The 26,424-nt window shown below is 41.6% G+C and overlaps 2 protein-coding genes across 2 annotated transcripts; one reads left to right on the forward strand and one right to left on the reverse strand.

The window, feature by feature from the left end:
* Positions 1 to 976: 976 nt before the first annotated feature.
* Positions 977 to 4,432, forward strand: slc19a3a (solute carrier family 19 member 3a). Its single transcript, XM_069724305.1, has 7 exons — positions 977 to 1,123; positions 2,306 to 2,541; positions 2,645 to 3,206; positions 3,445 to 3,523; positions 3,690 to 3,882; positions 3,996 to 4,137; positions 4,232 to 4,432. The coding sequence occupies exons 1-7, from the start codon at positions 977 to 979 to the stop codon at positions 4,400 to 4,402; spliced, it is 1,530 nt and encodes a 509-aa protein (XP_069580406.1). The 3' UTR covers positions 4,403 to 4,432.
* Positions 4,433 to 4,493: 61 nt separating this feature from the next.
* Positions 4,494 to 26,069, reverse strand: agfg1a (ArfGAP with FG repeats 1a). The gene is given in 14 exon segments (XM_069724188.1): positions 4,494 to 5,428; positions 6,103 to 6,197; positions 6,481 to 6,633; positions 9,026 to 9,133; positions 9,647 to 9,726; positions 10,218 to 10,406; positions 10,408 to 10,456; positions 11,097 to 11,312; positions 13,832 to 13,951; positions 15,071 to 15,233; positions 15,714 to 15,879; positions 16,882 to 16,997; positions 19,012 to 19,105; positions 25,862 to 26,069. Coding segments are annotated over 14 exon segments (1,776 nt in total). The 5' UTR covers positions 26,029 to 26,069; the 3' UTR covers positions 4,494 to 5,368.
* Between the last annotated feature and the right edge of the window lie 355 nt (positions 26,070 to 26,424).

The raw sequence follows: 26,424 nt of genomic DNA on the forward strand, positions 1-26,424 counted from the left end.
TTTCTTTACTTTGGCTTACTAAGTTTCTTGTGACTGAAGTTTGTTTTTAGTAGCTTAATTCAGTTAATTATTTTAGTGATTTCCTTTACTTGGAGTACAATTTTGTACTACTCTACTGTTGGACTTGGGCTCCTGCTAAAGTAACCAAAATGTGTCAGCCCCCAGTCCTGCGTGTTCTTTAATGAGGCAATAGGAGAATATGTCAGGCTCCAAGATATTTATTTAACAGCAACAGAATAATCAGTTTACAGAGCTCTGGGTCCAGACTATGTTTCCCTGACCACAACAGAGTATGTGTCAGTTCACGAAGTCTGAGCTCCTGACTTTCCCTCACCCAGTCTTCTTATAGTACCGAAACCAAAAAGTCATGTGTATTGATGTATCCTTTGTTGGTTGGAGGAGGTGGTGGTTGTCTTCCTTCACCCCCTGGAGTCCTCCAGACAGCCGTCTGTTCCTGTTTATGCCTCAAAGAACAATAGTATGTGACCCCACAGGTTGCAGACCCCCTCCTGTGACCTTTTGGTTTGGCACAGTACTCTCACTCTCATTTACAAATCTTTTGTCTACACCTTCATTCACAACCACACCCTGTTGTCCACACCTTTATTCACAACCACACCCTTGTTGTCTACACCTTCGTTCACAACCACACCCTGTTGTCTACACCTTCATTCACAAACACAGCCTTTCGTCTACCCCTTAGGATAAATAGTTGATAATACGGCCTATATATATAGGTTGTATTATTGTAAACATAACCTAGCACAGGATCGCACACTACCCACCTTTCAATTTGTTACACACCTCAGCTTGAACTGGTGTGTCTCCAAGGTTATGCTGCTCTTTGACCGCGTTGTTGATTGACAAAACAAGCTCACTGCTCAGACAATCTCAGGGTTTCTCTCTGAAGGCAGGAAGGACCAGGAGAGCTGCACACCGACCAACACATACGCACACCTAAAACGGGTAGAAGAACATGGAGGCAGTGAGAAGGTGGAGGTCCGACTGGCGGTATCCCACCGCTCTGCTGTGCAGCTATGGATTCTTCAGTACAGTTAAACCACTGGAGCCTTTCCTCATTCCATACTTGACTGGACCGGACAAGAATCTGACAACGGAACAGGTATAAAAGCACAAACAAAACGACTAAGAGCCTTAAACTACTGTATTTTTCGGACTATAAAGTGCACCGGATTATAAGGCACACTGTAAATTAACATGTCTATGTTCACACATAAGACTATAATTTTATTTTATTTTATAATTTTATTATTATAAGATTATAAGGCGCATTAAGCAAAACAACACAGTCCGGTAAATCAAACTCCGGGCGCGGGCTGACTTATATGAATGCACTTTTAGTTTAAGCATTGCATTCCTGTTACGGGGCGATCAGGTACTGGCACCGCGTTACCGTAATGCTCCGAATATCCATTTAGCGGAGCAGCTTCGTTGCTTACCAAAGTCGTACTTACACATTTCGACAGATTTTTGAGCGCATTGTACCACATAAAATCGATCAATAAGCACAACAAGTAACCATACATAAGGCGCGCTGGATTACAAGGCGCACTGTCAATTTGTGAGAAAATTTAAGGATTTTAAGTGCGCCTTACAGTCCGAAAAAATACGGTATATTGGAACAATATAGGCCAATACAATTCAGAAAAAAGAGCAATTTGACAACTGATGGTACAGCCATGTTCATTTTATGTTATAACTAAACCTAAAATTAATCACGTTAGGCTGCTCAATCTTTTTGTTCTTACAGAAATTACACACACATGTTAAATAATAACACACGAGTTGTTGAATCACACAAAAGAGTTTACTTCAATCTGTTTATATTCCATCCATCCCTTATCTATACCTGCTTTATCCTGAACAGTCACGGGGGTGGGGGGACGGGCAGGTGTGTGTGTGTGGGGAGGGAGGGGGGGGTGTGTGTGTGAGTGGAGCCTATCCCAGCTCACTTTGGGCGAAGGCAGGGCTACACCATGGACAGCTCGCCAAGTCCCATCACAGGGTCGCAGAGTACCAGGAGAGGACCCACGCAGGCACAGGGAGAACATGCAAACTCCACACAGAAAGGCCCAGACCCGGAATCAGACCCGGAGCCTTTTTCGTTACGGGGCGACAACGGCAAACCACTGCACCGCCGTCTTTTTAGATTTGGGTGGTAAAAATCTAATCACTGTAACACAACCTTCGATTTTGTTTTGTTTTGTTGTTGAGACAATAGTTCCCGTCTTACATGCGATCGCTCTTTCATATTACTACTTCTATAAAATGGTTTCCTTGTCAGGTTAACAATCAAATTTTCCCGGTGTGGACGTACTCCTACCTGTGCGTGCTGGTGCCGGTGTTCCTGCTGACCGACTGGCTGCGTTACAAGCCCGTAGTGGTGTTCCAGTGCGCTATGCTCGTCATCACCACAGCTTTGCTGCTGTGGACGGAAAGCGTGGCAGCCATGCAGGTCATGCAATTCTTCTACGGGATGGTGACGGCCAGCGACGTGGCCTACTTCTCCTACATCTACAGGTCATGTCACTGTCACATGTCAGCAGTCTGAATTTATTTTTTTTTTGTTTTTTTTACTGTGTTTGGAACCGACATTTCATTTTGAATATACCGTTTATTACAGCGCGGTAGATCTGAAGAGATACCGGAAGGCCACCTCGTACAGCCGCACTGTCCATCTCCTGGGGTACACGGTGGGCTCGGTGCTGGGTCAGCTGTCTGTCAGCTTCAACCTCATGTCCTACAAAAACATCCTGACGTTTACTCTGGTTCTCACTGCCATCGCCCTCCTCACTTCCCTCCTCTTGCCAATGCCGCAGCGTAGCATGTTCTTTCACCAGAGACGCTCTGGACAGAAAACAGCAGCGGAGGAAACGAAGGGGCGCAGAGATGGGACCGTGGGCGCAACGGAACACTCAAGCAAATCAAAGACATCCCTCGAAGAAGTAAGACGTGAAAGGGCGGAGGGAGGAGAAATGCGGAATGATGCAGAAAAAGGACTGGAGGGGAAAAGGCCTGTAGCTGAGGAAGTCGACGAGTCTGTTGTTGCGCAGAGCTGCAGCCAAGTCGTCCTCCAGCTGTGGAGGGACTTCCGCCAGTGCTACTCCTCCAGAGAGCTGCTCTACTGGTCAGTGTGGTGGGCATTGGCAACCTGCGGCTACAACCAGACAGTCAACTATGTGCAGGTTAGTTGAGAAAGCAACAAAAACACGAAAATAAACAAGAGAAAACTTGAAGCACAATGTCACGAAAATGTAATATACCATCAGAGCTCCAATCTAAATTGCCAAATGGAATTTGAACTGATCCAATTGCTGTACAGTGGGTTCATCTGTGCTGAGCAAGTGCCCCTTCCAATGCTCTCTTCTGAAGTCATAATTGGGCCCACAAGTGTGATCAAAATCCCCTCAATGTATCTCACAGGTGCTGTGGGACCATGTGCAGCCTTCTCAGAACTTCAGCATTTACAATGGAGGCGTGGAGGCAGTGTCCAACCTGTTGAGTAAGCAACATCAGATAAAGTTTGCCGGTGCAGAATACAGACTAGAACTTAAACCCCCCAAACAAATAGAAGCTGTTGGTGGTCATAGATATGAAAGCTATTTTTTATCAGTACTTAATCACCTGTCTTTTCTATTGCACTTTTCCTAAACTGATGTGTTTTACAGGTGCAGCGAGTGCCTATAGTGTAGGCTTCACCGAGGTGAGATGGGAGCAGTGGGGGGAGCTGGCCCTGGGTGGTTTCTCCGGACTAGGGGCAGTTGCACTGTTCCTCATGACCTTCATTGGCAACATCTGGGTCTGCTACTGTGGTTACATCATTTTCAAGTGCCTGTATATGCTGCTAATAACAATAGCAATGTAAGCGTTTTCCGTCACATCATTGTACCCCATGATTCCGTCCAAATTTTACAGCAGGCATAACCAGAAGAAGAATATTAGAAAAAACAAAACCAACACTATACTTGTCCTAGGTATCAGATTGCAGCTGGCCTGTCAATGGAAAGATACGCACTGGTCTTCGGAGCAAACAACTTTGGAGCACTGGCTCTACAGACAATTATCACCTCTATTGTGGTAGACAGTGGAGGGTTGGGCCTGGCCATCATTCCTCAGGTGAGCTGGTCTGATCACAAAATATTTCCAGCAAAAGTGTCTATACGTCCTTCGACGATATAAACCTGTTCTGAAATTGTGTGCTCTTTTGCAGTTCACCATATATGCCAGCTACTTCTTGGCCATCTCTGTTGTCTTTTCACTTCGGGGACTATACAGCGTTTGGAGAGTACGGAGAAACAAAAAAGAGGCAACCCTTCCAGACTCTGAAGAACCTCCAGACTCTGAAGAACACGGATTTGAAATCCAAGCAACTAAACTGTGATAATCAGTAGTGATTAATGATCTCCACTGTGGCCTTACATCTGTTCAAAAGCACAAAAAACAACCTGTAAATTACTGACTGCAACATCATGAATAGTAATCTTTGCTTTTATACAAAACAAATGTACAGGATTTTACATGCATCCAATAAATGAATGCTTTGGTCATTTCTTCTTACTTAAAATTCCTTTTTAATATATATACTGTATATATTTACACATTAACTTAAAATTGTCTAATACCCAATGTAAGTGGTTTTCAGTTCATCGCCCGTCCTGTTACACATGGATGTGTGTGACAGTTGTTCACAAGCGTTGTGACCCGGGCCTCGGTCAGCAGGGCAGGGGAGGGCAGAGAGGGTAGTCCCTTACCTGTCCCTGATGCAGCATTCGCTCCTTTTTTTTCCTTTTTTTTTTTTTTCTTCATCTTTCAACAACAGAATATGCATTTGTTTTTTGTGTGAGAACAGTACACCTAAAAGGATCCTGCGCAAACAAAGTTTGGTTCTTTACAAATACAGTAACTGGCAGTACCCCTTAGCAGTACCCCAAGCAACAGTTCAGTCTTAACAAATCTTGTGTGTTAGATGCAAATACTGATATGCACAAAGAGCTAATTTTCTGAAAGAAAAATATGTACAGAATTGCAGCATAATGAATGAGATACACTGTACGCAATAACTTAGTTTTCAGCCAGTTTGAGTATACATTGTGGCTCAGTAGAGGCCAGGCCAGTTCACAGGTTAAATAGAGAAGAGGGAAATCAACCGCTCCCTCCGCACACACCATCACTTTACTTTGTTGCCAGAGACAGCGTCAGCATGACTGTCTCACTTGTGACAAACCGCGATAGAAAATACAAATTCTTACAAACATTGTGTTTTTAAAGCTACTTGTGAAACAAAACAGTGCAATAGGTGCAAGCGCCCCAGTTGTTGACCCTGTAGTGAAGCTCACAAGATGGATCGCTATAAGAAGGGATTTGTTGAAGAGCCTCCTGCTGGATAGTGTGCAGATGGCCCTGCACCCTGCAATGAAATAACAGAGGACACTCAATATTCAGAGGAAGGTCACTTCGTTGCTGAGGGTTAACAGAGTAGATTGATAACACGCTTTCGTCTGTATGCTGGATATGTAGCTAGAGACCGACTTAGCTTAGCAGAAAACATGGAAACGGGGGCAAACAAGTAGCCTGGCTGGAACAGAATCAGTTTACCAGAAGCGAAACGTCTTAAATCTCATTTGTTTAATACTAGAACCTAACTTGAAAAACATGAATTCACCATTTTACCAGGGGATTACAAACTAAACTATTTCTTAACTGGGAGCAGATGCTTGGCAACCACTGTGGACCTCAGGAAGTTTCTGCTCCCTGTGAGAGTATAAGCTTCTTATATATCTCACCAAAAAAAAGTGTAAATAAGCAAAGCTACTGATTTAATATAGAAGGATAACACCCAGCTTTAACCCAAACACTGTTTGCTTCTTTTTTTTTTTTTTTTTTTTAGCAGACTGATCGTATAGAAGCAACGCAGTATTTGGTCTATTTAATGGAACTAAAAATTCATATCATCATCATCATCCTCCTCTGTAGTAGAGATTAGCACCACTTTGATCATGGTACTTAAGTCCCTTCTTTCATTCCTGTGTAAACGCTCATATCTACAACAGGACAAACATACCACATTGCCATCATACTAACCAGGAAAGGGTTGCCAGAGACCATCGGTCCGGCTATCGCCTGTCCGAAAGGAGTCATAACAGGCTTGGCCTGGCCAAAGGCTGGAAATCCTCCACCTGAAAAACAATGTCATCGTTGTTTAACATCGCATCCACGCAACAAATGAACTGCAGCAACAAATCAAGTAGGACTTTTTCAGTCACGTTCAACTGAGCTTAATATCACATGAAAGTAACACATTTCAAAGTGTTTATTGCAACAATGTAACAATTAATCAGGTGCATATGTCAGTTTAAATTTGATCTTTATCAATGCAGATAGTTCTACATACACACACACACACACACACACACACACACACACACACACACACACACACACACACACACACACACACACCATTGGGTTGCTGGGGATACACAGGAGGCTGAGGGAAGGGAGCCTGGCCAGGAAAGGGTTGCTGGAATGTTCCACTAAAGCTGGTGGGGAGGTTGTAGGCTGCAGCATTCCCAAATCCAGCTGGCATACTCATGGAGCCTGTGCCAAATGATGCTGCAAACACATGAGGAAAGCAACAGGTTAGAAAAGCCTATTCAAGACTCAATAAAAACTAATGGCATACAATGCGCAAAAGCAGGTTTGAACTCTACATGCCATTCTCAAAATTGTGACATGAATTTTACAGCACACACGCGCGCGCGCGCACACACACACACACACACACACACACACACACACACACACACACACACACACACACACACACACACACACACACACACAGAAGCACACACGCACGCGCGCGCCTATAAAATGAAAATTACAGAAAAGTTAGCACACATCTGCAAAAAAAAATTCATGAAAGAATGCAAATACCAGGAAGGTATTAATTTCCTGTGTTAGAAAGCAATTTCCCTAAGTAACTTAAATGAGTGAGGGTGAATAGCTCGGGTTACAGAACAGTCAACAGAAGAAAAAATAAATACTGCTCCAATAAGTTTGGACTTAGAAATACATTAATTAGATCTCGCAGCGGATCTGATCGCCGTTTGTTTAAGCAGCTGATTAACTGCATGTGAGCAAGAAATTACAAATGTGATTCTGTAACCCACAGTGACCTTCAGAACCTCACAATGTTATGCATTTGTACAGTATATATATAAAAAAAAAAAACATGCAAATTTAGAATAAGGTTGTCAGAGTCAGACATGAGGCTACAACACTCGCAGTAAGTTTGGCACCAGTGATGTCTGATCTCTGATGAGCACACAAGAGCAACAACTGGAATCAGACAGGTAAGACAGCCAACGGAGCAATTCAACGACTGGTAGAGATGCTACATTCAACGCCCACTAAACAGAGTCCAGGACTCGAGTTGATATGAAACTTGTTACCGTTTAATATTTTGAGTCCAGCAATTTCGTGATATGGTCATAAATGCTGTCTTTTCCTGGTTTTAAAGGATGCATTACAGTAAAGGGGTGTAATGGTTTGAACTTACCAGACTTGTATTAGCAGCTCTGGCATTTGCCTTTATCCACTAATTCATTATATCAACATTACTGGTGATTGTTTATCAAAAACCTCTTTGTGTAAATATTTTGTAAAAGCATCAAGAGTCAGCCCCACAACACGGCTGTAACGTTGATATCGAGGTACTTGGTAAAAAAAAAATATATATATTGATTTGATCCATATCGCACAGTCATAACTTCACCCAATCTCCCCTGTGGTGAAATGCTGATGGAGGTACATTTCGTCACGCCCCTATTTCTGTGACACACTTACACTTTCCTGACAGATTCGTGACAGGAAAAGTTAGTCACTGCCAGAGCTTAGCACAGCAGAACAAAGGGAAAGCAGACAGCACAAGGGAACCTACCAAAGGTGGGAGGATACCCCTGCCCATGAAGAACCCTCATCAAGCCTGTCCAGCATGGCAAGAACAATCAGACAGACAGCTCAATCTCAAATTGTGAACCTTTCGGATTCTGTTATCTCTTATGCACACACCTATGAATGCCAACAGTAGTCCTGCTAAACATTTTGACAGTGAGCCTTGGTTGTGGGGATTCTGAACTTGTTTAGACTACAGTTTGTTCTACTACCTCAGTGGCTGGATAATGTTAAACATTTACGGACACACCTTTGACTACCGGTTTCTGAACAATACTTTTCTTGATATCAATTTAAAAAAAAAAAAAAAAAATCTATTTGAAGAAAAAGACAATCGCATAAACAATTAGGTTAAAAATATTTTCATGCAGTTTAGACAGAGTCCAGGTTATTATCTGTAGATACAATTAACAAAAAACAACAACAACCCGAGATGCAGGCTATCAGTAGATCCACATACGTGCCCTTAACATCTCACAAGCAGACTATCTGTAGTCACTACAATTTACCAATGTTCCCTTATAGCCTTACATGCAGGCTAGCAGTAGACAGTCTGCAGCTGGCTGCACACTGAGAAGACTCAGTTACTGCACCACACACACAACTCAGACAGGTATGGTGCCAAAGATTAGTTTGAAAAGAGTAAAATAAGGTGTCAAAGTTTAAGATTTACTCAAGTTTGAGTTATATTATCTACCCGGGTGGGCTGCCGAGGTAGAGCCTGCGTATGGAAACACTGTATTGGCTCACTGATGCTGATGAGAAGGCATTTTTTTTTTTATATCTTCGATAGTGTCCAAGCAATTTGGTTGGTGCCATGAAAGTATCGAAGTTCGGCACCCGGCCCCTAAATTCTAACGGATTGCTTGCTCCTGCGTTTGGCACAGATCTGAGGGATAGTCACTGTTGTAGTAGCATGGGCAAAGGTTGCCACTTTAGGTGTGCAAGAAAAATAAAAAAAATAAAAATATGTGGATTTTCACGTGAACTACTATGCTAACGGAGAAAGGAGATTCGCAGGCACACGCAGGCATACACATAAACAAACCTGCTGCAGCTGCAACACTTGCTGCTCTGCCGTTGCACTGGAAGGGGTTGGTGGGAGCTGCCGCTGCTGGGGCGACACCAGCTACAAATGGATTGGTCGACTGAGCTGCTGGAGAAACACATCAAGTCACCAAACATAAAGAAGTAGAAAGAGAAGCTGCATTGTTACATGTTAAAAATGGTTGAGGATATGCATCGAGATTTGCCTCGAGTCTTTACCAGGAAATTCTTTAAGCTACCAAAAACTGTTTTAATGATAAAAAAAAAAAAAAAGAAACAGTCCACATCTTCCCAAACAACTTTTTCATTTAAGTGACAAAATGATCTGAGGCAGGTTGTAATGTTAAAAAAAAAAAAAAAAAAACTCCTGAGAAAGAGTAAATCTAATCCATGTCAGACACATAGTTACATGATGATTTTATAAAGAAGGGCATTTGCAAAATCTTCATGATCCACACCTTTATTCTTAAATAACATCTACAACCTGTTCTTTACATCTCACCCAGGAAATTCAAGGTCCTACAAGGGTACAAATGTTTTTAACAGCACAATTCAATTATTGCTTTCAATTTGGGAGCATGATTACCACAATGCATCGGACACAGTCTGTAGGTTGACTCACCTCCAAAACCCTGAGCCATGCCAGGCATGACCTGCTGTGCTTGTGCTGCTGATGCCACAGTCTCTGTGCCAAACACACCCCTGCAGGGACACACATTCAACACAGTCAAAGTTTAGGAAAGCCTACTTAAAAAAAAAAGAAAAAGAAAAAGAAAAAAAGGTCAAATGCACTGAGCTGTGAGATGGTAACGTCATCACCGAATGTCCGCAGGTCAATTTGCTTTGAATGAAAACAACTGTTTGTGAAAACTGCCAGACAGTTGTTGATGTATTCTAACGGTATTATTGAGATCCGTCACCTATCACACCGCTATGTTTCAATAATCAGGAAGATAACTTGGTCTCAAACATTTTTTTATGTAATAAACTGAAAAACTGTGACTCACAACGTGTATCAGGAGTTACAGAATTATGTCACGGTGCTGCCGTGAGAGCTAAATATGATAGTTCTATCAGGAATTAGATGCGTTAACTTGTGCTAAATTATAAAAGTGAAACCGAATTCAGACTTTTGGACCCCACTGTAGAAGTGGGCTGACTTTAGTGTTTTTGTGGTTTTTGAGGTGTCTCACCCTTGCGAGGTGCTGGTGGTGTTGTAAACACTGGTGGCGGGGCCTGAAGGGCTGAAGACAGTATCAAGCTCTGCTAGGGCAGCATAGCGGTCCCCAAATGATGGCTGCTTCTGAGGAAAACCACCCACTCCTCCCCCTCCTCTTCCTCTTCCTCCTCCTGCTGCTGCTGCCGCTGCCGCAGCCGCTGCCTGCCGCCGCCGCTGCAGAGGCTGAGCTCATCCCAGCGGGAATACCGCCTCCTGCAATAGAAGCACATGACAACAGAGCCGAGTTCAATCGACTTCAGCTCAACTAATACAGGCAGAAATGTTCTTCAACTTTCAAGGACACAAGCAAAAGGTCCGGCGATAGCTGCCATATTCAACCTAATGCAAAATAATGGGGAATAAATGTTCAGTCATTAGGAAATTTGCATTTTCTAGCACAAAAATACAGTTTGTAAGATGAGCAAAATGAACTGAAACCAGCCCACGCGGATGCTCGAGTGTTGGAAATCTGACCATGTGACATTAACGCACTCCAATCAAACCGATTCATGTGGCAATCTTTAAAGCGAGGAGGTATTTCCATTGTGTCCAGAGGCTGGTTCACTAACACAGAGGCCACAGTACTTATTTTGACAAAGGGTGAAGAAAACAAAAAAAACAAAAAACAAAACAAAAAAAGGTAGGGCCATCTAAAAGAACTTTGCTAGAAAATGGAAATCATACGCTCTTTTTCAAGAGACTTTGCCTGTCCCATCCCAGGGAAGAAAACTCATAGGGGCTTAAATTTAAGTGCCTGCTTACATTAAAATTTTTTAGTTGCGTTATCTTTTTTTAGTCAACCTCTATCCCTATTATTGAGATCTATGAAACGGGCTAGGCAGGAGAAGTTTACCTTGCTCTGTTTTGCCAGAGCTAAACATGTTATCCAGGTGTGCCAGGGCTGCGTATTTATCGTCAGGAACGCTAGTACTCTGTACTGCGTCTCTGCCAGCTCCTGTGGAGTTACTCTGGGAGGAGGAACTGAAGGATCCAAAGTCAGCACTACACGATTTGGGGAAGATGTCAAAATTTGCAAAACTGGCATTCGCTAGTCCCCCTGAGGCGCTACCTGCATGAAAGAGAGAGATTAAAAAGTCATAAGGGGGACCTTAATTGTTGGTTTTGAGTAACAACAAAAACACGGTGGAGAGGGAGAGAAGAAGCTTCATGGAGGGTAAAGTTGGAGTGGAGTCAGGCTTGGGATGGGATACCTTCAATATCTAAAAAGGACAGACAGCTACATTTGTCCTCCGCAACCCTGAACTACACTGGCTTCCCCCATTAGCCCGTGATCCCAGGGAACATGATGTAATGGGCAGATCCTTTCTCGAGTGCCTCAGTTACATCTGACTTTAGCACCACACTGTGGATTAAGGGATGTACAGGAAAAAACAAAACACAAATGTACTAACTGACATGGGAAACAACTTAAAAAAAAAAAAAAAAAAATAATTTAGTTAGTCTGTGCTTTTTGGAGGAAAGAAAAAAACAACAACACATGTACACCTATTTTCTGCAAGAAGCAAAACCTAATTAGAAACTGTATATACTTTTTACAACTGCAGACACCTAAATATGAAATATGCTTCACATTACGTGTAAATGCTCGACAACAATGCCAATTCAAGTACTTCTCAGAGTTCAACGTTGCAGTTCCAAGTTAAACTTTCTTTAGAGCAGATAATCTGATTGATTACCACAGGTAGCATATGAAGAAGTATGATGTGTATAGTATGGAATAAAAGGCAACTGGGAAGGATACATTTCTGTTCTCTTTTATTGTGATATTTAATTTGTACTATTCAATTCTTATATCCTTCCGTTTGGTCTTTTCATTGCATTATCTTTCAATTATCACTACAATCAAAGCTTATTATCAACCAGCGTTCTCAACCAGCGAGATTATAAACAGTGATTCTGAGTTTAAGAACCAAAAAAGAGCGACAGACTCAGTCACACACTACATCCAGAGAGAGGAGGATCAAAATGACTACACATCAGAGATGGTGAAGAGGGTGAAAGCTGTTATGAGGGCAAGCCCAGAGAGAGACTTACTGTGAGCACCCTGGAGAGGCAGAGCAGTGGCGAACTCACCCATACTGCGGCTGGATGAGAGCACAGTGAACGCTGGCAGCCAAAAATCAAAGAGGGAAGGAGAAATGGGGCAATGAGCAATGGAAGACGGAGGAGAAACAAAAGAAAAGATGTCAACTAAACCAGAGGCAACAAAAGAAAGAAAAAAAGATGTATTTAAAAGTGTTGAATTAAAGCAAATCAACTGCTGCAAGAGTAAAGGATGAAAAACACACGAGACAGATTGAACAGCTGAAGCCGGATAGCACAGTCAGCCAGTGTCTGACAGAAAGGGATTATTTTACAAAGCCACAGAAGAGAGAGGGGAGGTTTACCCATCAAGCAATAGACATAGGACAGAGAGCACTGTGCCTCTCCGCACCAAGACAGTCAGTGAACACCTCCAGCAGAGGGCACTGTAGTACACAACGTTTTCCTAAGAATAGGAGTTTGTGTATGAGTCACTGTTTTGTGCAGAGTATGTGAACTGGAGGGGGAAATGCTCAGGTACAAAAATACAGCCAACAGACGTGCTTCATTATATATTCTAAGACGACAAGATTACACATTAAACAGTCAGCTGTGAGAGCAAAGTATAAATTTGACGAAACCATACTGTGCTTAATTTTCAGCCGATATGGATTTACACATGTTAGGTTCCTGATGTGGTCCTAAAATACAGGGGCATGCACTGTGTGGTTACAGGGTCCCAGTACTACAGCAGTAATAAACCTTCGTTAAGAGTTATCTGTCAAATGACCCAACAGTAAATTCTTATGAAATACATTGTGTGTCTGTATCGAAAAAATATTAAACGAGCTTCAGCTCTGGTGTTCATGTTTGTTGTCGATTTTTTTTTTTTTTAGACAGTAGGGTCGCCTGTGTGAATCTGGCTAGTTACTGTTGACAAATGATGTTTTGAAAGTAGGTCAAAATAGATACGTTACAAGTGATGTTGAGAGTGAATGCTTCTTAAGAGCCAGCAGCAGCGTACAATATTGTCTGGAACACAATATGTCTGAGTCCCCTGTCCTTTTGCTCAAGGCACATACCATGTAAACATAACATCATGTGCTCCACTGTAGTCAAGGGCATTAGTGGAGTTGTTTTAGAAAACAGAACTATGCATTGGCTATTTTTTGCTTTCAAGAAATGCATGAACCAAACTTTGGATTCTGTTTCATTTGCTGCCAATATTATTGTGCTGCTTGGAAAAAAAAAAATGCAACCGTCTGGTGAACAGAGGTTTTTTTTTTCCACATTTGACCAGATGAATAAACATCACACATGTGGAAAGGTTTGGGAAGGAGAGGATGTGTGTAACAACAAACCAAAAGGTGATGAGTTGACAGAAAATGTGGCTGACCATGTCAATAAATTGTTTGTGTTGAGCCTTTTTGTACATTCATGATATAGATATAGATATATTGTGTGTGTGTGTGTTATTTTCAAGCCAATTTCTTTATGTTGGGGTTGTGGAAGTGTACTTTGTCCAGGGAAAAGAACTTGCTCTACCTGTATTTGCGGGTTGAAATACAGCTTGGCTTGCAGAGGGGAAACCACCTGTTGACCCAGAAGTGCTCCCGAATGCATCAAAATTAGCAAACTCTGCATCTGCGCTGGCATTCTGTGCCGCTGGAGGTGGTATAGAGGTGAGGTTCAGACAGACAGATGAACACAAAAACACAATGGGGGGAAAAAACAAAACAATGGATGATTGGATTTATACAGATGACACCCAAAGACATGGGTGATAACAAAACAAATACAATGGATTATGTGGTAAATATGAGGGATAATCACTGAGTGGTGTAACTTAATAAAATGCACAGCAGCTTCAAAGGCCAGTGGGATGCTGTGACATTCACTCTTTCCCAAAGGATATTGTCTGGACTCCTTGTTGAGCACGCAGTAAAGCTTGGCCATGTGTGCTTCGGACGACACACGTCATTTAACTTAGAGGTGCACATCTGTGCTCATGTTTGCTAAGAGGACATGTGTGGAGGACACTTTAGCCGTTGCATTAATGGTGAGTCTCGATGATTCTTTGAAGGGGAAATGAGAGGACATTATCCTCCACGGGAAGCAAACACTAAAAGCCTTATGTTCCTGACATTAGTAACTGTGGAGATTTGTCTGCGAGTCTAATACTATTCCATAATGTATGGCTAAGTTTTGCGGTTTTGGGAACACATGGCTGCTAACAACAAAATTCTTGATGACCCAGAAGTTCTGCCACGTATGTTATAAAAGTTGTAAGTTAAAAAGCAACAGCAATCAGCATGCCGCTGTCTCTTAAAATACCTCAAATGTGGAGACTGCAAAGCCAGCATGACCCACAGAACCAAAATAACCACATTAATAGAAAACACGGCAGGTTGAAACCAACCGGAATTATCTGTTAAGTATTTAGAATGGCTCCAACATCACTTCAACCGTAAGGTGATTTCACCAATAATCACCTTAAACTAGAGATGAGACTGAAACTGGTGAATGAAAACAGGCATGTACACGGTACCCCATCGCATATAATTTGATGCCAATAGTTACACCTTTTGAAAAAATGTGACAACGTCCACATTTACTCCACCAACCTTGGAGTTATTGCTCATCTACTGCATATCCTTACAGCTTTACATCTCAGGAAATTGTAGACTTGAAAAGATCACTGCTATTTTAGTGTGTGTGTGTGTGTGTTGGATATAGAGCTGTTCAGTTTTTTGTAAATCAATGTGTTAAATGTCTGTTCCTTACTTGCGTGGCTGTTGAAATGTGCAAAGTTAGCAAAACCAGAGCTGGCGCCTGCGTTCATGTTGGACGGGGCAGCAAAGATGTCTCCACCCAAGTCACTGAGGAGGTCAAACTTCTTGTCATGGAACTGCTGCTGATGGGCTTGTCCACGGCTCACCACTGGAGACTGTTGGAAGACGAGATATGAATTTGAAGAAGAAAAAAAACAAAACTGCATGTGGCAGTAATATGTGCGTATGACAATGAGTCCTGACAACAACCTTCATGCAAAGACTAATGAAGATAAGATAATGGATAATAGAACATTTGAAAAGAAGACAAAGGCAGAATCACTCTTTGTCAGTGTGTTTTCATTCATATCAAAACTCTGGTTAAGGAAAGATGAGCCTCATCTCAACAGGTAAATATTGTTATTTATAAAAAAAAGTCTGAATAAATAATCAGAATTAAAAATTTTAAGTTGAATTTTAAAAACCAAGTACTACGGAAGGACCAGCTTGTGTGGAGCAGCTCGGAGAAACTTGCATCACCTTGGATGGTCAGAGTTCTTTTTTATTTTTTGTTAAATCTCAGCAGCCTTTGACTGGTGGGCCAACGTTTCCGGCGATGACCTTAAATTCAACATGCACATACGTGTGGTTCTCACCTGATTTGGTGGGGTGTTCTTGTTGAGGTGTAGAGAGGGGGCCGACTCCCCCAGCAGGGATTTGAGCGGTCTAACCTCTGGGGTGCTGCTGGTGCTGCTGTTTGAGGAGCCAGAGATGGAAGCGTGGACTGATGCCACGACCCTGGCCTGCTCAGGAGGTACGTACCTTGGAAGCAGTTCACATTATAAGCACTACATTAAAACACATGCTAAGCAGCTGCCAAAAAAGCATCGCCAAAAAAGAAAGAAAAGCTACCTATATATATATATGTAGTAGTGATGTTCAAATGTAAAGTCAAATACTTTAAGTAGCCATGGTATTATTTATAATATTTGCGATAAATTGACAAATTCAAGGAATTTAAAAAAAACTGTTTTCCAGTCTTTTGGTCAAATGAGCACTTAAACTACGCCAGCCAATATGTGATAACAAGGAATATTTGACTGCAAAATGGAAGCTGTGATTCTTTTTAATGAATATTTACAACAGCGAGGTACCATTACTGGTGTGTGTATGTGTGTGTTACAAGAGAGTGGCCTGCATGAATAAGAATGCCTGTCTGCAGCATAAGAGGCACGTTGAAACTTGCACAGCTCCTTACTCTCATTTTGTCAGATTATGAAGCGACTAAACACCAGAGGACGACTAAAAACGTGCCTTGTGAAAAGGTGCATAGTATAATGTGTGATATGTGTGAATATCCAGAGAAAGAGCTTTGTTTGTGTTCATGATGTGTTTATGTTTTCTTTCTCGAGTGTGGCGACAAATCCCTACATGACAACTTTAAACTTGACAGTTTATTTGATTTTATTTGCCTGAATTAACTGCTCCCATCAGTCATCACGCTCAAGAGTCACAATGCTCCACCAACAACCAGGCTGAAGCTCACGCATTTCTATGAATTAAATCTATAACTTCAAAAGAGCAATTCAATCTCGCACATAAAGCAGCCTGACTGCAATGACCTACATTTTGTGCATTTAAAAAAAAAAAAAAAAAAAAGGGTATTTGAAGGCGTGCTCGGGGCAAACGGCTATGAGCTTGCCTGTGAGACATTCCAAGGCAGAGAGAAGAAAAAAACACAAAGAAAAGCTCCATGTCTGCGCCGTGCACACTGCCAGGGGATTGTTGGGATCTTTGCACTGTTAGCTTGAAAAACTGACTTACCACCGCTTTTTCTCATATTTTTCTTGAAGGAACTCCTTCACTTTCTGTGGTTCTCTGAAGTCTGGCACTGAGGAAGTTCTGTCATCATAAAGCCCGAGCCAGATCGGTTTACATACCTGGAACACACAGGTAGTTTTATGGTAGAACATTTCTGTTGCAAACACACCGCTACGGAGGGCTTGTCAGCCTTTATTACTGGCCATTAAACTGTTCCGACCAAGTGAAATAGAGGCAAAAGCAAATGAAAAGATAAGCCGGCGCTAAGAGAATTTGCTGATGTCTGGAAAATCGAACTTTGTGCAGCTAATTCATGCTGGCAATGTAGCGGGTTGCCGTATCTGGCATGAAGGAGTCGAACATGAGTCGGCCCTATGTTTGAAGAGACAAGTTGAACGTAGTTGTGTAAAATCAGTCTCACTTTTCTCTGGCTTTGGTTTTCGGAAAGAATTATTTCGTATTTCCATAATCTTATAAAGAGAGATTCACAGGCTTTATGTGTGTGTGTGTGTGTGTGTGTGTGTGTGCAGTTGGTATACAGTTAAGTGGTGCATTGTAGATGGAGAAATGGTACTACAAGAGTCAGCATGGCTCTTATAGAGTACATTAGACTATTACACTGTTTTGTAGCTGACCTCAGAGGGCATGCACGCATACTTACAGCACATTTAACCCCTCTTTTTCTTTACGACGAGTTGGATTTTGAAACCGCAACAGCGTTAAATATTCTGCACAACGCTGTTTCAGTTATTGCGGTGTCAAGTGCTCTCTGTGGAAAATAAATCGAGGTGCTGGCAGTGATATTCATACAGCAGCCTTGAAGGATATATGCATCAGCTCCAACCTTGAGTCTCCCGCATGCTTGCCCCGCCACTTTCCTACAGCTTTTAATAGGTTGTGCTTCCCAGGTGGCATTGCTCTATTTCATACTCTGTTTACCAGAACCGTCTCCTGAATGATGGCGTACTTGATGCACTTTGGTTCGTCTGTGCAGTACAAAGATGTGGTACTCCTCCGTCAGATTATGATGAACAGTTGAGAGGTGATGAATTTGAAGACACATTTTTATAAAGAAACTCTCTCCTTTGACTGTGCATATTTATTCTACTAGCATTTTACAAAATATTCAAAAAAAATAAAATAAAAAAAATGATACCAATTATGTGCTATAAATTGTCATGATTTCTGCAGTTGTCCTGGAGCCCATAAGTACCCAATAGTTGATTGCACTTTTCAAAACTAAAGTACGTGTCAATACAATACATGGGATGCAATTTCGAAGGACAATTTATCGAAGGCCCATTATCTTCTTATTAACTTGTTATGCCAAATATAGACCTTTTTCATGGCAGACATTTTGACTTGTCATTGGGGGGAAACTCAGGTATATCAAAGATGGCTGCTTTCCACCTAAAGGAGGTCCTGCTTTAGTGCATGCTGATTCACCGTCATGACTTACTGGGACACTTAATGGAACTGAGCCATCATTAATACACTTGTGCTTTTTCCAGAATGACAAGTCAACATATCTGCCATGAAAAAAAAAGTCTATTGTGGTGCATTCATGAGCAGACTGAGCAGATTGATGCACACAGCAATAAACTTTGACGTTGTAATCTAATTGTTTTTCATCTTGTCCATGTTGGTGTGCTGCTCTCTGTGTATGTAGCAATTACTGTTTTAATAATATGTTCCCAAAATAACAGAAGAATACTGTGAATTTGATGCAAGACCCGGATTTGTTGGTCAACTGAACAATTGCTTTCATTTTCCTCCAGACAGCGATGCACCAACAATTCGCTTGACCATATTTAATTGAAAGACCAACACACCCATGGGTGCTTGGAGAGGCACAAGTACATATGCTATTTTATCAACGTGGGTGCTGGATGAGAAAATTACAACAATGTCGGTCTGAAAATAGTCAAGACTCTTGCAGACGTTTCTAAGATAGAGCTAATAGTGTCTATTAAATATAATACATGCAAAGAAAATAAATGATAAAACAGTTGGAGCTCAACAAAGGGCCAAACTAAAATTTTCTGGAAAGCCATCCAGTCTAAGTGGGAAAGTTGACCTCAAGCTTAATTAATAACGGTGTGATGTGACAGGGCAGAACGTCACCATTCCTACCTCATTGCCATGTTTCTGTAGGAACTCAATTTCCTGTTGCGTGAAGGTTGTCATGGAGATGGACTTGACTCTGTGGGGTGGATTCAGTCCACGTCTGTAGGTGGAGAAATGGAAACAGGGGTCAATTTAATTTGGAGACAATGCAGATGAAAACCTCATCTGGACATACTCCAGAGCCCACCTCTCGGGACGGAGCCATTTAATTAGCTATAAGCTGACTGGCTACTGGTGTGCGAAACTGAGGATTGGAAGACAGCAGCATTGAAGAGAGAAATGACAGACAAATAATGACAGAGACAGACTGACAGGAAAAGAAAGGGAGTGGAACAGAACAAAGGAAGTGGGCGAAACTCTCTCTTACTTGACACTGATTAAACTGAGGTTGTCAGTACAGTAAAAGAATGAGCAATCTCCCTTAATATAGAAACTTCAATTATGGAGAAACGCCCATTAGCCCACACAAGCCTTGTTCATATCGCCGAGAAGGTCACAACTCATGCACCAATGGCCCAAAATAAAAATGCCTGGTAACAGTAATAGTGAATAAGAGCTATCATTAGGCTTTGATATTAAGCTCCAGGCCTGCTTGCCAGAGTATTTTTTTTTTTCCTGGATAGACTAGTAAGTGAAAACTAATGTAGAACTGGCTGCAAGGTCATCCTCTGTTTTGTCTGTGAAGGTGACCCAGCATGCAAACAGAATGTTTTAGCTGTGACTAAAGTGTAACTGCTGAACACCACAGGCATCAGAACAAGGAAAAGATAACTATAATCTAATACAAAAAAAAAAAAAGGATTTGTTTTGAGAGCTTCCCATACTAACTTTCGGTGCTAAACAGTGTTATCATCAGTCTAAGAAAAGCGTTTTTAACCATTTAGCAACCTAAGTAATACAATTATCCATTGAACTATGAAGGAAACAACACAGACAAATGTTTCTTTCACAGAAGCCTAAGTGCTGAGCAGTCAGTAGAACCAACAGACGTCATTAATATATATTAAGATTTTTTTTTTTTACACTATCCCAAAGTATCTTTTCATGTTTTGTCTACATTCCAATCAGAAGCAGCGCGTCAGCAGCACAACAGCTGCTGTCTTTTACCAGTTTGTGCGGTGGATTCATTCATTCACCCAATACCACCGAAGACAGCTAACATACCCTTTAAAACCCTTTTAAGGACACAAAATGAATATAAAGTCCAATCCAACATTATGCCCGACCATATCCCCTACAAGGATTGAACTGGTGTTCAAAACCCTCTCACATACATGGAGTTAATGTTTCAAAAGGCCTTCAGAAATGAAACATGGCTTTTTATGTTTCCCCTGCATGTGTATGATGAGTTGGTTGTTTTTTTTGCTAAGGCCTTCCCCGACCTTTATTTCAATCATTTCTGTCCTTATATTAATAAGAATGGACAGAACATAAAACGTACATCCCACTGCTTTAGTGGTTGTCAAATTTTAAGTTGAGGTAATTGCATTCCAATTCTAATGTTTAAAATGCATCATCTTAACACAAATAATGTTATATCCTCTCTGAAAACGATGTGGTAACATTAGATGTATGCTGACGTTACACAAAGATTTACAGTATATTTTACACGTGGTGCACAACTGACATGGTTAAACTTGTATTTGCTCAGTTTGGTAACGTAGTCGTTACAACTACCGACGAAATGAGATCCACAGTGTCACATTTACAAACACAATGTTATACATATTGAGGAGTCAGATCCTAAACACAGTAGAAATACGACACAAGAGTGTTAAATTATTCACTGCCGTTAGCCCTTACAGACCTCGTTTTCACCCCCCTCCCCCTCCCATTCTTTACACATCCACCAATCAGCTGCCTGCTCCTCAACGCGTTACTACACACAACAGGTACAACAGTTAGCTCGGACAGAATGGCAATCACCTGAGGAGTTGTGTCAATTCACATTCACGAACTTAAGACTGAAAACAGACGTATACACCAACAAGAGATGCTATGTTTCTATTGGAAAGCTGCAATCGTGCCCTCAACTAGATGTGGATGTGTGGGATCTAGGGCCATTTCTTTAGGGGCTCTTTATCAACTTGTGGCCCAGATGCGTCATGCTAAAACTTTCTCAGAAATAATACCAAAAATATGTGACATGTTACATTTCAACATATACAGAAGCTACCATTGAAATAAAAAAAATAAAAAAAAACCCTGCTTATTCACCAAATCAAGCAAAGGACAAAGAAATGATAAATCAGTTAACTGTTGAAATGACTTGTTAAATAAATGATACAAATTTGTTGGTTGAACCTATCCTAATGTGGGGGTTTCATTTCTCTTTCTTACTACAAACCAGAGACCAGAGGGCTTTAAGGCTGTTAGTCATACAAACCAATCATGACATCACTAAGGGTTCTTGAGATGAATATAATTCATAAAAAAAAATTATTATTAAAAGGAATTATTAGTGGCAGATGTAACTGAATAATTACATAGTTCTGACTGTTTTCAGACACACCAATCAAAAAGAAATGAATAACTGAAGGGATTAATTATTGTCAGAACCAAATCCGTGCAAAAACAAAATACAGTGTATGAGTGAGTCTGTGTATTTTTATTTCACTTTATTAATCCCCGAGGGGAAATTTGAGCTTTCATGCGTTTTTCTGAGCCCTGAGGTTGGTAAGTGATCAGATCTTCATGTCATGAAGATGAAACTAGGCCAGATACAGGGAGAAACTTCCATAGCCCTTAAGGTCTATATATGACAGCAGCGTCTCTGCCCAGTTGTCCCATTACGGAGTTCCAATACCGGTTATATTATTTGTGTTAGTTTTTGCTTGTTAATTTGATGAACTGTATTTTATTTGAATGTGACAATACATTTTAAAAAACACAAAAAAATACAACCCGTCTGCCTACCTTGTTTCAACCAAAGTCTCTCTAAATTTTGAAATCTTGTATAATATCTTATTTACAAACAGTTGCTACAAAATGAGGAACACTCTTATAATCAGTGTGATCGCTATCGGGCAACTCTGCGGTAGAGTAAAGCAAACTGTCAGATTATTCCTGTTATCTGGATCCTGTCTGGTACCGAGTACAGTGACACGTGATGGTCTTGCAGTCGCACACGCTCACTATTATGTCATTATATTCTTCAGTGACAGTAGGTTTATATATTTTGGGAGATTTAAATTAGTAATAATTAGTAATCATTTAAATAATCATAACAATCATACACAAAATTATAAAAATGCTAATTACATCATAATATTGTACACAGCAGCAATGTTTTTAATATAATGATTAACGACTCAATCAGAGCCCATTGATTTTCACAAGTGACAGTGTTTCAGAGAATAGTATCACATATTGCCCAGTGAAATAATTATGAACTACTGTGCATCAGAACAGCTCAAACGGGGGAAAACTCAGCTCATTTGCATACTGTAACAGCTCCAGGGTGAGAGAAACTGCCAACATTAAGTCTCAAAAGAATGGAGAAGCTATGCAAAAATCTTCCTTTTGCTGCTTTAGGTCCCCAGAAAGAGAATATAGTTTACACATTCTTCAACAATTTTATCAATGACAATAGATAATATAATCTCCTTCACACAAGGCTCACTTTTTAAATCAGCCTTTATGCCAGGTTCCATAATAATTAATTAATCACCCCGACAGCATTTCACAGATTTTGTACCTTTGTAAGATATGCAATGTCAGAGGGAGAAAGGAAAAGTTTTAAAGTTCAAGTCATGTTCAGTAACAAGCCATTGATTTATATTAGCCATGACATTTGGCGTCTTTGACACCTCAACACCTCTCGTATGTTCTAGTCACTGTTGCAGCCCTGCTTACTCAGGAACACGTAGGCCAAGTGGGGTCACTTCCTGCCGTGAGCACTTCTCCATAACGAGACATTGTGAGTGGTGTTCCTCCTGGGAAGGTCTCCACCTTCACAAGGAATGTGTTTACATAGCAGATTCCAGCTCCACCCATCAAACAACCACAACTATGGAGGGAGAAGGTTGGTAGGAGATAGGTAGTGGTGACCCTGCTATCACCCTTGAATTGTCCAAACTGAAAATGCAAAAAAGGGAAAGTGCAAAATGACTGACATGAATTAAACCAACTTTCAATGATTGCCTCAGCAAAATATCACCTGTAATATTCAGGGGCTTTTGCTTTGCTTTACTTACTACAAAATACAGGAAACACTAGTTTGCTCATAAAACAGTGATAATATTTCGTCAAGACAGATGATCAAGTCTCGGCATGATTTCTTTTTTTTTCTTTCTCTCTTACAGGAGAGTTGCAGTTTGCTTCTCTAGAATGAAAAGGAACAAGAGAGACAGACGGTGACCTCTCAGCCACTTCCTGTTGAACACAGAAACATCACGTGCTGCTGATGTAGCAGCGCAGTGAGGCCACACCACTTCCTGAGCCTACAATCACACCAGGCTTCCTGCATACATCAAACAGACATCGATCCTTTCAAACTCATTCTTGTCTGAAGGGAAGATTTTATGCTAATCCCCCGCCCCCAACATATTCCGTCTTAACCAGCAGTCAGTGAGAGAGTCAAGAGAAGAGACAGGGAAGGATGTGGGAATTGTGATTTCAAGCTATAAAAGAACTCAATTAACTCATAACAGAATGTAACGCCATCAGGCAAGCACGTGGGAAATACACAGTGGAGACCCCACAGGCCCACTGGTGAAGTGAAATGGAGGGCAAACTTTGCCCATCAGCAAACACGCAATTAATCTCGTGCTTTTCAGCGCTACAGTAAATAACCTTCACGTTCAAAGTGGAGACAGATAAAACTGTTTGCAGAGATTAAGGTCACAAACGCAGTCAAACAGCAGCTGAATCTGAGGCAAAGTCTGAGAGGGAACAAATATTTAAAAGCGTGTCCAAACAGTCATTTATTCCACCACCTACTAAAACCAAAACCTGATGAGTGGGGACTGACTGAGCAACAAATGCCTTCCCTTTCCCCTGCAACATCTTTACAATAACCGTTATACATAAATAGAGAATGGCAAGGTGATTTCCATAAAGCGTTAAAAGGGACTGGTGCAGGCTGCTGACTGACGTGAGCAGAATAGTGTGGATGGATTGAGTTTATTGAGTTACCTGCTAAAAGCCTATTGAGATATATTATTGTGATAAGTAAAAAAAATAAACCTCTTTTTTTTTTTTTTTTTTAAGTGAATTAATTGTGAGGAAAAGGGGACTTTGTGGTGTGACAGAGAGGAGCAGAATTTCCCATTTTAATCTCTGGTGGGAGGACATCAAACCTGTGATTCAAGGTTTGAGATGGAGCAATACAAGCATAGGCAGAAAAAAAAAAAAAAAATCCTTTCTGCAGCTCTGGTGTACGGAGAGGAAACTCTATTGTGTGCATACTTCAGCAACCGATGCAGGAATTTTGAGCGACCTAAATGTCAGGAAATGTCAGTTTCCTCCATGTTGTCTGTCACTTTGGTATTTAATGTGCAACTGATCCAAAACTTTTAAGAGAATGGCGCAATAAATTGCGAATATAGCGGCACGCCACTTTCGATTGTTTTCTAAAAGTGGACAGCACCACACACACACACACACACACACACACACAGAAAGCAAAGCCTTTTCAACATGCACAGTTTGACAGCTGAACTGAAGTGGGATATATCTGTTGCTGAATAAGAAGAAATGGAATGCTTCACTAATCCCAAATCCCGAGCTACAGATGCTTGGTTACACAACTGCACAGCAAAGGCTTTAAGTCAGGCAAATGCCACCTAAAGTCAAAACACTTCAAAACTATCAAAGCAGTCGGTAGGTTTTTGAAAGGCGAGTTGCGGACAAGGAGGAATTTGTACTAAAGCTGCTTGTGGAGTGAAAGTCTTGCTGTTATTTTTGGCCAGACCAGCGTAACATTAATTCTTCTAAATATTAAAAATAGATGGCTGGACTAAATACAGCTGATGATGGCATGAATATACGGCTGTTACATCCATCAATGGCATCTCAAAATAACCTGGCTCTCACATCCCCGAGTGTCTCCTTTCAAGGTTTAGCACCGACGACGATCAGTTATTGATATCAAACTGATGACTCTCCACATGGTTCAATGTCAAGACAAACTTATCTGGTAACATATATATATATATTTTTTTTTCTTTTTCAGGGGCTTTTGTTTTGCTTTACTTACTACAAAATACAGGAAACACTAGTTTTGCTCATAAAACAGTGATAATATTTAGTCAAGACAGATGATCAAGTCTCAGCATGATTTTTTTTTTTTTTTTCTCTTACAGTAACGTGGATATATGAGCATCCACGTGTCTGTGAATGTGAGGGCTATGCCGTAAGCAAGTCAATTAGCTCAGTCACAATGCAGTGCTTCCTGACGTGACCAGCAACCGGTCGCAGCAGCAGCAGCAGCAGCAGCTGTCTTATCTGTAGACCGAGCTTGCAGGTGTCAAGATAAATTCCCCGGCTCCACTGGAAGCTCAAGATGGCCAAGCATTTGGGAGGGGTGGTAGGGGTGGTGGTGGTGGGGTGGTAGGGTGGTTTTGCAGAGCACCGGCACCTCCGCGTACCCCGCCCAACGCAGCACGGCAAGACAATGTCAAAACAGCTCAACTCACTCTGACGCCGCTGGTTGTCTGTCTGACGCTAGCTAAGCGCCGGTCGGGCTTATTATAGCGGGTCCAGTTTGCCCGACGTGGAGCCGAAGCGGGCTAAAAAAAATAAAATAAAATAAAATAAAATAAATAAAAATTAAAAAAAAAAAAAAAAAAAAAAAACGCGATGTCGTGCGCGCCATGTCTGAGCTGATGGTCACTCTTGTTAGCTTCATACTTACAAGATGCCGGAGCAGGAGGTGCACACGAAGGAGCCCACGGTCATGTTGGCGTAGGTCGGGCCGCGCTGGTCGCAGTCGAAGCACTTTCTGTTGGGAGGCAAACTCGTCATTTCTCTCAGCATCTTCAGGTGCTTCTCCTCTTGTTTTCGTTTCGCACTCGCCGCCATGGTGAAAGGACGCGCGGCGGGATGAAGCAAGAAACCTGGGAGGGGGGGTGGGGGGGGGGGGGACAGGCAAAAAAAAAAAGGGGGGGCGGTGGTGGGTGGGGAGGGGGGAAGGAGGTCAGCGGAAAACAAAACAAAAACAAAGGGCTGCGCTTTCCTTCAACGAGTTGCCGACTCGTGCTGGAGACGGAGAGGGGATGGGTCGGTGTCTCTGCTGTCAGGGCGGCCTCTCGTCTCCTCGAACAAGGAGCTTCAGGGGTTGGATCGGGTCTGATGACGAAACAAGATGTTTCCCCGCCAACTACTTCCGCCTTCGTTTACACGCCTTAAAACAGACTACCCCGCTTCTTTATGTGGGTCATGTGCTCGATACGAGTGCCTTTATCGTCGTTAAAGTCC

This window comes from Brachyistius frenatus, unplaced genomic scaffold (assembly GCF_029030835.1).
Source record: "Brachyistius frenatus isolate BFR_SWC_R1_liver_20210118 unplaced genomic scaffold, ASM2903083v1 Contig_1, whole genome shotgun sequence".
Taxonomy (NCBI): domain Eukaryota; kingdom Metazoa; phylum Chordata; class Actinopteri; family Embiotocidae; genus Brachyistius; species Brachyistius frenatus.